General features: G+C 41.2%; 1 protein-coding gene and 1 long non-coding RNA gene across 4 annotated transcripts in view; one reads left to right on the forward strand and one right to left on the reverse strand.

The window, feature by feature from the left end:
* The window catches only part of LOC137218892 (uncharacterized), a 110819-nt gene extending 102614 nt beyond the window's left edge, over positions 1 to 8205 (reverse strand). Inside the window, exon 1 of the long non-coding RNA XR_010940909.1 lies at positions 5819 to 8205. This is a non-coding gene — a long non-coding RNA (uncharacterized lncRNA). The remainder of the gene's footprint in view (positions 1 to 5818) is intronic.
* The window catches only part of AK5 (adenylate kinase 5), a 238211-nt gene extending 225813 nt beyond the window's left edge, over positions 1 to 12398 (forward strand). For all 3 annotated transcript variants that reach the window (XM_067726621.1, XM_067726620.1, XM_067726622.1), the window contains one exon: positions 11039 to 12398. In XM_067726621.1, the coding sequence (XP_067582722.1) occupies positions 11039 to 11107 (69 nt within the window). In that variant the 3' untranslated portion in view covers positions 11108 to 12398. The remainder of the gene's footprint in view (positions 1 to 11038) is intronic.
* The last annotated feature ends 1370 nt before the right edge of the window (positions 12399 to 13768 follow it).

Genomic DNA, 13768 nt, shown 5'->3' on the forward strand with positions numbered 1-13768 from the left:
CGTTGTGGTGCGGGGGCTTCTCACGGCGGTGGCTTCTCTTGTTGCAGAGCATGGGCTCTAGGCGCGCGGGCTTCAGTAGTTGTGGCACACGGGCTCATAGTTGTGGTTCGTGGGCTCTAGAGCGTAGACTCAGTAGTTGTGGTGCACAGGCTTAGTTGCTCCACAGCATGTGGGATCTTCCCGAACCAGGGCTCGAACCTGTGTCCCCTGCATTGGCAGGTGGATTCTTAACCACTGCGCCACCAGCGAGGCCCTCTTGATTTTTTAATATACTTTTTGCTCATGGCATCATAAGCCCAGAAATACCCCCAGGCCATAGAGGAAGTGGTCCTGGTAACAGATGATATCCATCCCTAGGTTATTTATTAGTCTTAATCAATTTAAAACATAAAAAGAGAGGCCAATGACTCATTAAACATGCATTCAACAGATGCAGAAAATCCAGTTCCTTGGCAACTTGGCTTTTGTGAAGGAGAAAATAAGTTATTCGTTCAACAGTTCTTCTGCTGCAGTGTCCCAACTTCATAAATAGCTTAGTCATTTTTAGTAAGTCCCAAAATACAGCTGTACCCATTTATTGTTCTGGGTAGTCATCCAACCTGGCAGGAGACTTCCTGTGAACTGAGGGATCAAGAATGAGAAATGTAGTTGCTGCAACTTCCATGAAAGGAGTGGAAGCAGAAGGCAGCATCGAATCAAATTTTACCCCTTGGATGCAGCATCCACTTGATAGCCCTTAGCCAAGTGCGTTCCTAAGATAGGAGTCTAGCACAAGGCAAGGAAAAACTCAGATTACTTTTATACCTTGAATTCTCTGTACTCAAATTCTTCTTTCAGTTGGCTAAAATAACTCTTGACCTAATTTTTAGTTCAATCTCTCCACGAATACCTGAGAATGTCACTATGGTGGTTTGTTACACAAATAACCGTTTCACTGTATATAAAATTTAGGTCACAGTATTTCTCTATGGCAAGTCAGTAAACGTTGCCCCGTTGTTTTGAAGCATTTAGTGTGCTGGAAGAAAGGCAAAAACAAATTTAGAAGTAAACTTTTTTCAACTAGTATCTTTAAAGAAAAAATTTTAATGTTTTTCCGTGTAATTTAAAACTGGAGTCCAGATATAGGTCTGCTTTTCACTGATTTGCAATGGCATGACAGTTTTTTTTAACTCAGGAACGTTTGCTGTATTTTTTATGTACCGCTGTTCCTTGTTTTTCTCAAGAACACATAACTCTGTTCCTTCTACCCCAGTGCCATCCAATGGAAATTAAATGTGAGCCGTATGTGTAATTTTAAATCTTCTAGTAGCCACAATATAACGTTAGTTTCAGGTGTACAACATAGTGATTTGAAATTCAAATACATTACAAAATGATCACCATAATGAATCTAGTGACCATCTGTCCCCTTACCAAGTTACTACAGTATTGTTGACCATATTCCTTAGGCTGTATATCACATCCCCATGACTTATCTATTTTATAACTGGAAGTGTGTGTCTCTTAATCTCCTTCACCAATTTGGGCCAACCTCCCAAAACCCCTTCCCCTCCCTTCTGACAACCACCCATTTTCTCTCTGTGTCTATGAGTCTGTTTTTATTGTTTTGTTTGCTTGTTTTGTTTCTTAGATTCCACATATAAATGAGATCATGCGGTATTTGTCTTTCTCTGTCTTATTTCACTTAGCATAATATCCTCTAGATCCATCTATGTTGTCACAGATGGCAAGAGTTCATTCTTTTTATGGCTGAGTAGTATTCCATTGTTTATGTACCACATCTTCTTTATCCATTCATCTACTGGTGGACGTTAAGTTTGCTTCCGTATCTTGGCTATCGTGAATAATGATGCATATATGTTTTCAAATTAGTGTTTTTGTTTTCTTCGGGTAAATACCCAGAAGTGGAATTGTTGGATCATGCGAAGACTTGACTAAAAAGCAAAGTAGAGGCTTCATTCCTCCTTCATACAATAAATATTCTAGATCAGCATTGTCCAACAGAGATATAATCTGGGCCAAATAGGTGATTTACAATTTCCTAGCAGTCGCATTAACCAAAAAAAAGTAAAAAGAAACAAGTGAGATTAATTTAACAATATATTTTATTTAACCTAATATAGCCTAAATGTTATCATTTTAACATGTAATCAATATAAAAAATCATTAATGAGATGGTTTTATATTCTTTTTTCAATCTATGTCTTCAAAATCTGGTATTTAAGCATATCTCAATTCAGATTCTAAATTTTCATCAGAAATACTAGAATGGTATTTATATCTCATAAAATTTCCAGTTGAAAATGTAGATTTCACATACCCAACTTGTTCAAATATATATATATATATATATATATATATATATATATATATTTTTTTTTTTTTTTTTGGTGGTATGTGGGCCTCTCACTGTTGTGGCCTCTCCCGTTGCGGAGCACAGGCTCCGGACGTGCAGGCTCAGCGGCCATGGCTCACGGGCCCAGCCGCTCCGTGGCATGTGGGATCTTCCTGGACCAGGGCATGAACCCGTGTCCCCTGCATCGGCAGGCGGACTCTCAACCACTGCGCCACCAGGGAAGCCCCAAATGTATTTTTTAATGTTCCAATAATTGAGTCAAATATTAGTTTTAAAAGTTAGATTCACTTTAATTATAGAATATCAAAAACTTAATTCCTCATTTATACTAGCCACATTTCAAGTGTTCAGTAGCCACCTGTGGCTAGTGTTTACTGTATCCTGGATAGTTCTAGCCTCTTCTAGAAAGTTTGAACTAAGTACTGCAAGTAATGAAGGGAACCACTAATTTCAAGCAGGGACATGGCTGATCAGATCTGTTTTAGAAAAGTCACTTTAAGAAAGGACAGTTTTTTGTTTTTTCATGTCTGTGAGAAGATGTTAGTCAAATTTGAACTACAGACAGAATTGAGAGGAAGAGAAAGAAGGAAAGGGAGTAGCAGGTAACATTTTAAATGGACAAACTGCTGGTACTTTGGGAAGTCCTGCGTATAGAACCATCATTAATGTGCAGATTATGAATCATCCTTGTATTTTTGCTAAAGCTTGTCCTTAAAGCTCTCTAAAGTAAAGGTGTACATAGTCCTCCTTCTTTCTAAGGCCTTGAGAGTGAGGAGTAATGTGTGGCCTGACCAGATCTCTGAAATGGACAACTCCCCAGGGGCAGCCTTTTCCATGACCCCGACTTTGGAAAAGCGCATCTAATGATTGTCCAGAGACATGCACAAGTGCTGCATGTGAAGGGCTTGGCCATGGCTGGGCACCACGCTCTCCTCTGGCTGTGAGGGATCCCTGTGGTGTGGGGCTCTGTCTGGTTGAACAGAGGACTGGGTTAGAAGAGGAAAAAGGTGGCCAAAACCCACACAATCATCATAAAACACTCAATAGCAGCTTGGTTTTTTCCCAGGAGCCCCATGGCGCCAATGAAACTCAAGCAATGTTTTGAACAGTGTAGGAAAATTCAGGAAAAACACTCCATCTGGGCAGTGTTTGAACCAGCCAACTGTTTTTTGTTTTTTTAAAAAAAATTTTATTTATTTATTTATTTTTGGCTGTGTAGGGTCCTCGTTTCTGTGCGAGGGCTCTCTCCAGTTGCGGCGAGCGGGGGGCTCTCTCCAGTTGCGGCGAGCGGGGGCCACTCTTCATCGCGGTGCGCGGGCCTCTCACTGGCGTGGCCTCTCTTGTTGCGGAGCACAGGCTCCAGACGCGCAGGCTCAGTAGCTGTGGCCCAGGGGCCTAGTTGCTCCGCGGTATGTGGGATCTTCCCAGACCAAGGCTGGAACCCGTGTCCCCTGCATCGGCAGGCGGACTCTCAACCGCTGCGCCACTGGGGAAGCCCCAGCCAACTGTTTTTTTTTTTTTTTTTAACATCCTTATTGGAGTATAATTGCTTCACAATGGTGTGTTAGTTTCTGCTTTATAACAAAGTGAATCAGCTATACATATACATATGTTCCCATAGCTATTCCCTCTTGCGTCTCCCTCCCACTCTCCCTATCCCACCCTTCTAGGTGGTCACAAAGCACTGAGCTGATCTCCCTGTGCTATGCGGCTGCTTCCCAATAGCTATCTATTTTACATTTGGTAAAGTATATATGTCCATGCCACTCTCTCACTTCGTCCCAGCTTACCCTTCCCCCTCCCCATGTCCTCAAGTCCATTCTCTACATCTGCATCTTTATTCCTGTCCTGCCCCTAGGTTCTTCGGAAGCTTTTTTTTTTTTTTTAGATTTCATATATATGTGTTAGCATACAGTATTTGTTTTTCTCTTTCTGACTTACTTCACTCTGTATGACAGTCTCTAGGTCCATCCACCTCACTACAAATAACTCAGTTTCGTTTCTTTTTATGGCTAATATTCCATTGTATATATGTCCCACATCTTCTTTATCCATTCATCTGTCTATGGATACTTAGGTTGCTTCCATGTCCGGGCTATTGTAAATAGAGCTGCAATGAACATTGTGGTACATGACCCTGTTTTTTTTTTGGTTTTTGTTTTTGTGGTACGCGGGCCTCTCATTGTTGTGGCCTCTCCCGTTGCGGAGCACAGGCTCCGGACACTCAGTCTCAGCGGCCATGGCTCACGGGCCCAGCTGCTCTGCGGCATGTGGGATCTTCCCGGACCGGAGCACGAACCCGTGTCCCCTGCATCGGTAGGCGGACTCCCAACCACTGCACCACCAGGGAAGCCCAACATGACTCTTTTTGAATTATGGTTTTCTCAGGGTATATGCCCCAGCCAACTGTTTTACGGTTCATAAATTCAAGGAACTAAAGAGTAGACAAAACGTGCAATTCCCAAGGTGGTGTAACTACTTTCCTAATTTGCAATCTGTTCTGCTGATGGCTGGGCAGAAATACTATCTCTGACTGCTCTACTTTTCCTTCCAGAAGTCAGGTGAAACCTCAGAAATTTAATCATATTTCCTGTTCACTTGCCTTTAGTTTATTTATTTAAAAAAATCTTTTGTATATTGATCAGGGTATCACTTACTGCAGGATTTTATATCAAGTCTCAGACCAAAAGTGATAAATTCTTCAAGTCAGAAGCAAATCCACTCACCTGGTTTTCAATTAAATTAAATATATGAAAACCTTATACATTCTGACTCTGCTGATTCAGAATTGGAGATCCTTTGGGAAAAGATCATGAAGCTTACTTTTACTCTTCATGGGAAAAAAGGGTTGCTGTAAATTAATATTATCACATTGATTATGGGGTGAAAACTTACCGTATGTGGGAGGACACCTTATTTTCGAGTTTGCACAATTGCTGAGGAAGTTCTCTTCACACTGTACAATTAGTATGCTAATTACACAGGATTCTTATCTGTTCATCAAGGACTAAACACTAGCACCTTGTGAGCTCATTTAAATTTGCTCAAGTTGTAAGCACTAAGAATAGTTCCTATAGCTTAGAAAGCACTTAGGAAGTTGGTTCTTTTCCATTTCCTATGAGTTCCACAGTTAGATATGAAAATATAAAAACCACTTGTTGTTCTCTTAAAATATTCCCCATGTGGGAATTAGATGAGATTCAGGAAATGATCAGGTCATCTCTGAAGAACTGAAGGAGAAATCTGGAGAGTAGACAGAGGGCTTTGATCCCACTCAGTTCAGTTGGGCTCTCTTTTGCTCCATAAAAATCCAGTCTATACCTTCCCCTCCCCCCGCCCACACACACAGAGCTTCTATAAGAAGAAAGATGTTATCTCATTGCCTCGCAATTTTTGTTCTCAGAATTCTGCTTCTTGGGCCTAATGAGGGTCTCAGATTAACTTCATATATTTCCCACTCACCCAAGTCAAAGGCTGCTTTTTGCATCTAGAAAGTCTCATTATTTGATTCTGTCTTGAAATCTCCTCACGTCCTTAGGCTCCACAGAGGCACACACCACAGCACGTGACTCTGGATGGCAATGAGCAGCTTTCTTTTATTTAATTAAATAAATAAAGGCCTGGATTTAAGCCACAAAGCAAAATGAAGAGGGAGGTTTTGGATGGAAATAGAAGCGGGAGATGGCTCAGCTAAAGCTCCAGGGCATGACTCACTCCCTCAACCCAGCTTGCAGCTTCCCCCAAACATCAGCCTTGGCCTGATTGACAAGATCCCGCTGCAAAGCCTTCTGCCTCCCAGTCTCAGACATCAGAAAGTATCAAGTGTCGCACTTCAGATGCTTGTGCTCATTAGCCCTTGTTTCTGAAACCAAGTTGCCCAGCTTTTACAAGAGAGAATCCATATCTTTCTATAAAGTCCAGATAGTGGGTCAGAAAATGGGCTCCAAGAGTGTGTTTCTGCTCCTACAATAGCCTGTTTCTGTGAGGAAAGTGAAGAAGGAATGGGAAAATGAGGGTACTTTTTTTTTTTAATTGAAATATAGTTGATTTACGATGTTGTGTTAGTTTCAGGTGTACAGCAAAGTGATTGTTATACATATATATTTATATTCATTTTTTAGATTCTTTTCCATTATAGGTTATTACAAGATATTGAGTATAGTTCCCTGTGCTATACAGTAGGTCCTTGTTGGTTATCTATTTTATTTTTTTAATTTTTAAAAATATTTATTTATTTATTGGCTGCTTTGGGTCTTAGTTGCGGCACACGGGATCTTTCGTTGCAGCATGTGAGCTCTTCATTGTGGTGCGTGGGCTTCTCTCTAGTTGTGGCACACAGGCTCTCTAGTTGTGACACCTGGGCTCAGTAGTTGCAGCATGAGGGCTTAGTTGCCCCACGGCATGTGGGATCTTAGTTCCCTGACCCGGGATCGAACCAGGGTCCCCTGCATTGCAAGATGGATTCTTAACCACTGGACCACCAGTGAAGTCCCTGGTTATCTACTTTACATAAGGCAGTGCGTATATTTTAATCCCAAACTCCTAATTTATCCCTCCCCCGTGCCTTTCCCCTTTGGTAGCCGTAAATTTATTTTCTATGTCTATGAGTCTATTTCTGTTTTGTAAATAAGTTCATTTGCATAATTTTTTTTTAGATTCTACATATAAGCGATATCATATGATATTTGTCTTTCTCTGTCTGACTTACTTCACTTAGTATGATAATCTCTAGGTCCATCCATGTTGCTGCAAATGGCATTATTTCACTCTTCTTTAATGGTTGAGTAATATTCCATTGTATATATGTACCACATCTTCTTTATCCATTCATCTGTCAATGGACACTTAGGTTGCTTCCATGTCTTGACTATTGTAAATAATGCTGCTGTGAACATTGGGGTGCATGTATCTTTTCGAATTATAGTTTTCTCCAAATATATGCCCAGGAGTGGGATCACTGGATATCTAGAGGATACTTTCTAGATACCTATTTAGAGCCAATCTCTGAGGAAACAAATGTTTCTGTTTGATTATGTCAACCTATTCCTTAAAAACCATTACCCAACTCCCCATTATTCTTATATAATAGTCTATTAGCCTCTTTATAGTCAACCTCTTTTTATTATTCCAGCTTCACTCCTTGCTACTCCCACTAAGTTCAACCATCCAGCTATTTTGAACTGGTGGATGTAATATACAAGGATGTAGTCAACACGTACAAGGACTTTGGAGTCAGAGACCTGGGTTTGAACCAGGTGTCTGACACTTGCTTAGCTGTATGACCTTGGGAAATTTAATTCATCTTTCAGGACCTGAGTTTCATCATCTGTGAAATGGGGATAACAATACCTGTCGCCTAAGATCATTGTTAGAATTACCTGTTTGTTTAAAAGCACTTGTGCTAGGGAGGAGGGGAGGATGGAGCAGGGGTTGGAAGAAGGGAGCAAGTGAGAGGAGAGGGAATGAGAGAGGAGCAGAAAAGGGACGGTGTGATAGATGGAGGGAGCCCAGTAGGGAGTGAGGGAGTGAGCAAAGCAGGGATGGAGGAATGGACGGGATTAAGAGAGGGCAGGAGGGAGGGGAGAAAAGGAAGCGAGAAAGTAAAGCAAGGGTGGAAGTGAAAAAAATAGCACTTATGCTTCATTAGTAGTAAAGTGTATTATTTTTAATGATGATGATGACGACGACAGCTTTCCTCAGGAAGCTTCCTGCCCTCCCAAGATGGTGTAAAGTATCCCTTTATCCAGAGCTCCTGTGCTTACCTGACAACAGCGTGAATTCCTGTTGTTTGTCTTTACCCTTGAGCTGTGAGCTCCTTGAGAGCAGGACCATTATGTCCATTTCACCGTGGTTTCTCCAGCATGTAATATATTGTTGGCACCCAGAAGATGTTTGTTGGTTGAAAGGGAAAAGAAGAACAGGTAAAGCAACAAGCAAGGTGCTATGAGGGACAGAAAACAGCAACGTCCCTGCCCCCCAGATGGAGAGCCGCCAGCCAGGGAGACAAACCAACTGCGGGTTGCTCTTTAACCCTCCTGTAAGGATCAAGTATGATACGTTTATGGGGAAGAGGGGTAGAAGCTGAAAAAATGTTTTTAGGTTTTATTTTTTCCTTGTGAGATACAGCATACATACAGGAATGTGTAAAAGTTATATGTAAAATTTGAAGAATTATAAAATGAACACCGTGTAATCACCATGCAGGTCAAGAAACAGCAGACAGTCACAGAAGCTCTGCCACATGTCTCTCCCTCCCAATCAAATCTCCCTTCTTCTCCCCAGGAAGTAACCACCATCCTGACTTTTATAATTATTTCCCTGGTTCACTGTGGTTTTATCATCTGTGTATGGATCCCTAATCGATATAATTTAGCTTTGCTCATTTTTGAACTTCATATAAATTGAATCGTACTGAATGCATATTTTTTCAACTTGTTTCTTTCCCTCAACCTTGTGAGATTAATCCACGTTGCTGGATGTAGCTGTAGTTTGTTTTTTCCATTACTATAGTATTCCATTATATGACTATGCCACAATTTATTTATCCATCTACTGCTGATGGACATTTGCACTTTTTCCGGTTTGGGACTACTACAAACAATGCTTCTACAAACATCGTTATTATCTATTTTCTAGGATATTTAAACATTTACTTTTTTTTTTTATCTGGCTGTGCCGGGTCTTAGTTGCACATGGGATCTTTGTTGTGGCGTGCGAACTCTTAGTTGTGGCATGTGGGATCTAATTCCCTGACCCGGGATTGAACCCGGGCCCCCTTGCATTGGGAGCGTGGAGTCTTACCCACTGGACCACCAGGGAAGTCCCTAAATGTGTACTTTTTTTTTTTCCTTTTGAGCATTCATTCTACCTCTGGAATCCCAGGGGTTGTGAAATCAAAACTCATCTGCACAAAGAAGGTAGACAGGAACTGAAGCAATCATCTAGAGTTTCTCAAAGTGTGGTCCGAGATGATCCACATCAAAATCATTTGTAGAACTTGATTAAATTCGCGGATTAGAAGGCCCAGCCGAAACTCACCAAATGAGAACCTCTGGAGATGAAGCATGAAAAAGCTGCATTTTAGCAAGCTCACAACCCCGCCCCCTCCATGAGTCTCATTCGCATCACCAGGCCTCTACTTTCTATGGATACTACATGTGCGGTGGGACAAATCTCAGTGGCTGTCACAATATTAGGAAATTTTGAGAGGAGCGGGTGGTAGTGCCTTCATGCCCAGGAAATCAGCTCCCTCCTACTTCCTCTGTTGTTGGCTCCTTGCCCTGGCGTATCAACAATCTCCAAGAGGGCTCTGCCCTTAGCACTTAGCACACCTGCAAGTTGAGGTCTCAACTTTTGCTTTCTTTTCCACACCCGTCCTTCTCATCCCCCAACCTCTGCCCTATTCCTACCCTGCTCCAAACACTCCAGAACACTCATAAGGTCTCATTTTAACTAACTCAAAGCCTTTCCGTGACCTTTAACAATACTTTATCTACCTCAATAAGCACCTAGCTCTTGCTGTTGTTGTTAGACGGGCTGTAGGTTCACAGCAAAATTGAGCACAAAGTAGAGTTCTCATATTCCCCGTGTCCCAAAACACACTCAACCTCTCCCACTATCAACATTCCACACGGAGTTCCCCGGTGGCCTAGCAGTTAGGATTCCGAGCTCTCACTGCAGGGGGCCTGGGTTCAATCCGTGGTCGGGGAACAGAGATCCTGTAAGCCGTACGGTGTGGCCAAAAAAAACCCCCCAGAACACAAATATCCCACACAGGAGTAGCACATTCGTTATAACTGATGAACCTACATCAACACATCATTACCACTCAAAGTCCATAGTTTACATTAGGGTTCACTCTTGGCGTTGCACGTTCTATGGGTTTTGACAAATGTATAGCAACATGTATCCACCATTATAATATCACACAGAATAGTTTCACTACAATAAAAATCCTGCGTTCCACCTACTCATTCCTCTCTCCCCCCAGCTCTCGACCTTTTCTACTGTCTCCACAGTTTTGCCATTTTTCCATTACATCATATTGTATGCAGCCTTTTAAGATTGGCTTCTTTCATTTAGTAATATGCATTTAAGTTTCCTCCAAGTCTTTTCATGGCTTGAGAGCTCATTTCTTCTGAGCACTAAATAATATCCCATTGTCTGGATGTACCACAGTTTATTTATCCACTCACCTAAGGACATCTCGGTTGCTTCCAAGTTTTGGCAATCATGAATAAAGCTCCTATAAACGTGTGTGCAGGATTTTGTGTGGACATACGTGTTCTACTCCTTTGGGTAAGTACCAGAGCACAGGCTGCCGGATCATATGCTAAGCGTGTTTAATTTGTAAGAAACCGCCAAACTCTTTCCCCAAGTGACTGTACCCTTCCGCATTCCCATCAGCAAAGAATGAGAGTTCCTGTTGCTTCACATCCTCACCAGTATTTGATGACGTGTTTTAGATTTTGCCCATTCTAATAGGTGTGTAGTCGTGTCTTGTTTTTCTAATTAGGCACCTAGTTTTTAAACTACTACTCTTTTCTCTGTGATTTTGGAGTCCTGTGTTTTAAAATTTTGCACAGCAACTTATAAGCAGGTTATCTTTTTTATTCCTAAAAGTGGCCTTATTTAAAAACATTTCTTAAGACTAACTTTCTCTTTCTTTCCTTTTTAACACAGATAAATGCAGAGGGGACGCCAGAGGAAGTTTTTCTTCAACTCTGCACAGCTATTGACTCTATTTTCTGAAGGCAAAAATGCATGTATGTTAAGGAGAGTGGAGACAGAGAAAAATATTAAAAGTTCATCCCTTAACACTGTATGTTTCCATTTAAACCTTTTGTATGCCCCCCGCCCCCAAATCCTGACATTGCTGTCTGCTTCCCAGCTTGACCTGAGAGGTGTCTGGAAATCATGCATGGTGTATTTGGTATTATCCAACCTTTTCCTCCTAAGTCAGACAGCTGTCTGCACTCACAGCAGCACACTTTTCTATCACCTCTGAGCTAAATTAGTACATGAACAGCAGTGCAGTGCCCATCTGTGTCAGTTGTGCCTTCAGGACTTACTAGGGTCTGATCATTCAGTTCTACTCTCTGCAGATAGGGAGGAGTTAGCATCCCTAACGCCCTGTCACATCGTCCTTCCTCTTCTGAAGATCTATCTCTTGTTACCTGATTAAGGCCCTTAAGATGGGGGGCAGGCCTGAGCCTCTTCCTCTGGACGTTTCCTCAAGTCTCATCCAGCTCAGAGCTGAAGAGATTGGGTTGACGAGACAACACAAATTGTTCATAAGAAATTTGATTAAATTTGAAAAAATGTGATAAGAGCTTTTTTGTATGTGAAATTGTATAGCTTTTCCAAGATAGCAAAATCTAGACTAGTCACCGGTAACATTTCTCTATTCATTTCTATGATACTGGCTACTTGGAATAGTGTCGTATTGGCTAAGTGAACAAATTGGATAAATTATCTAATAACCTAGTCTCTTCTATACCTGGTGGTGCATTTGGGGAATTATACGTTAAAACCAATGACCAAACAGAATTTAAAAGCATGCGGTGGTTTGGTATCACATTCACTGGACTAATGTCAACTTATGGCTTTGGTTTTAAATGATTATCTAGTTACCAAGCAAGTAAGAAATATAGTAACAAAACTGACGTGGGTGGAAAGGGCATGTCAGTACACCATGTTTAACAGATACCAATGCTGTATTTCTTCCATACAGGCCTTTTCCAGGGGTGTGCAAACCTTTTATCCGTATGTACAATTGTGTTTCCTCAAACCAAACTGGTGAAGTTTGGTTTCTCTTTTGTGCTATCAGTTGCCAAATAAGAGTTTCTTATATATTCTACTGGAATAACTGCATCTTCCATTCAGTCACTAGAAAAGACCACAGTTTCCGTTTGCATGATTTTTTTTTTCTTCAATGGTTGTGCAGATAAGGATCCATTTCTGGGACAGAACTGTATTTTTAAAATCTTTTTTTTTTCTTGAAATGGATATGTATAAATAAAGTAAATGGAACACAGGATAACTTTTTTCTATTTATTTGTAACTCACATCATTCTGGAAAGCATTTGAAGCCTTATTCCAAACAGAATTAGAAGCAAACACAGTAAGAGTTGAGATTTATGATATGCTCATATGGTTTTAATTTTGGCCATAGGCCAGTTTTGAGCTATTACAGAAAGAACTTCCAGTGTAATTCATGATACATGGTATTTCCTTTTACTCTAGCAGTCATTCTTAAACAGAAATGTCAGTGTTTGCTAAAGAAGAAATTAAATTTCTTTGGTTACAATTACGCCTCTATTAACAAAAAGGGGCATGTTCCTACAACTCACACGGTTGTCAAATACTTCATTACTACCCCGAGTTGTAACACTCTCTACAGGGGAGGACAAGGAGTATTTGAGCAAATTAGAAAAAGAGAGTTACAGGATGAAAATCATCAGTTGTGCCAGAAAACACAAAGTGACTCTTTGTAGGAATTAACATTCTTTAAACACATACCACATATTGGTCAACAGCCCATGCCCACCACAGCTTTGATAGACAGCAGGGCAGCAGACAAGCCCAGCCATGGCTTTTATGGCTGCAGTTGGCCACCCTCTTGAAAAAGATCAGCAGGGGTAAACGGCTTTGCCCGGAAGAAGAGTATCTAGAGGTGCAAAGCAAGTCTTCTACAGAACTGTTAAAACAGGTCGACTGACTTGAATGGCTTGATATGACATCACTGAAGTCACTAAAGTAGGAAAGGACCTTAGAGGTCTCTGCCCCTCGAAGAAGACCTTGTCTGTATGTGGAAGACATCAGAACACAGTCCAAACTCCTTTACAATGATCTACATTCAAGGCCTCACCTGATCTGGCCCTCTGCCCTCTCTCACCTCAACAACTACCACTCTCCTCTTACTCATTTGGTTCAAGCTACACTGGCCCTCTTAACGTTGCCTGAACAAGCTAAGCTCTCTACTGGATCAGGACCCTTGCCCTTGCTATCCTTCTGCCTCTTCCTCCAGATTACCCACAAGGCTAACTCCCTCACTCCATTTAGGTCTCTGTTCAAATTTACCCTTGTTGTTGAGGTGTTCTTTGATTATTCCCTCTAAATGGCAGGCTGGTCCCGATTCGTCCATCATTTTTTTTTTCAAGCATTATTTTTCTTCACAGCATTTATGTCTGCATAAAATTACATAGTATTTTTTATTTACTTGTTTACCGCAGGTCTTCGGCATTAGAATATAAGCTTCAGAAGGGCAAGGCTCTGTATCCTCAGTCCCACACATAGCAGTCATTATGGAGAACTAACATTTAAATCCTCTGAACCTTAGTTTTCTCATCTGTACCATGGAGGTCACAATAGTAAGCAACCTCATAGAGGTGTTGTGCTGATTAAGCAGGT

Source organism: Pseudorca crassidens, chromosome 2, assembly GCF_039906515.1.
Source record: "Pseudorca crassidens isolate mPseCra1 chromosome 2, mPseCra1.hap1, whole genome shotgun sequence".
NCBI classification, from domain to species: Eukaryota; Metazoa; Chordata; class Mammalia; order Artiodactyla; family Delphinidae; genus Pseudorca; species Pseudorca crassidens.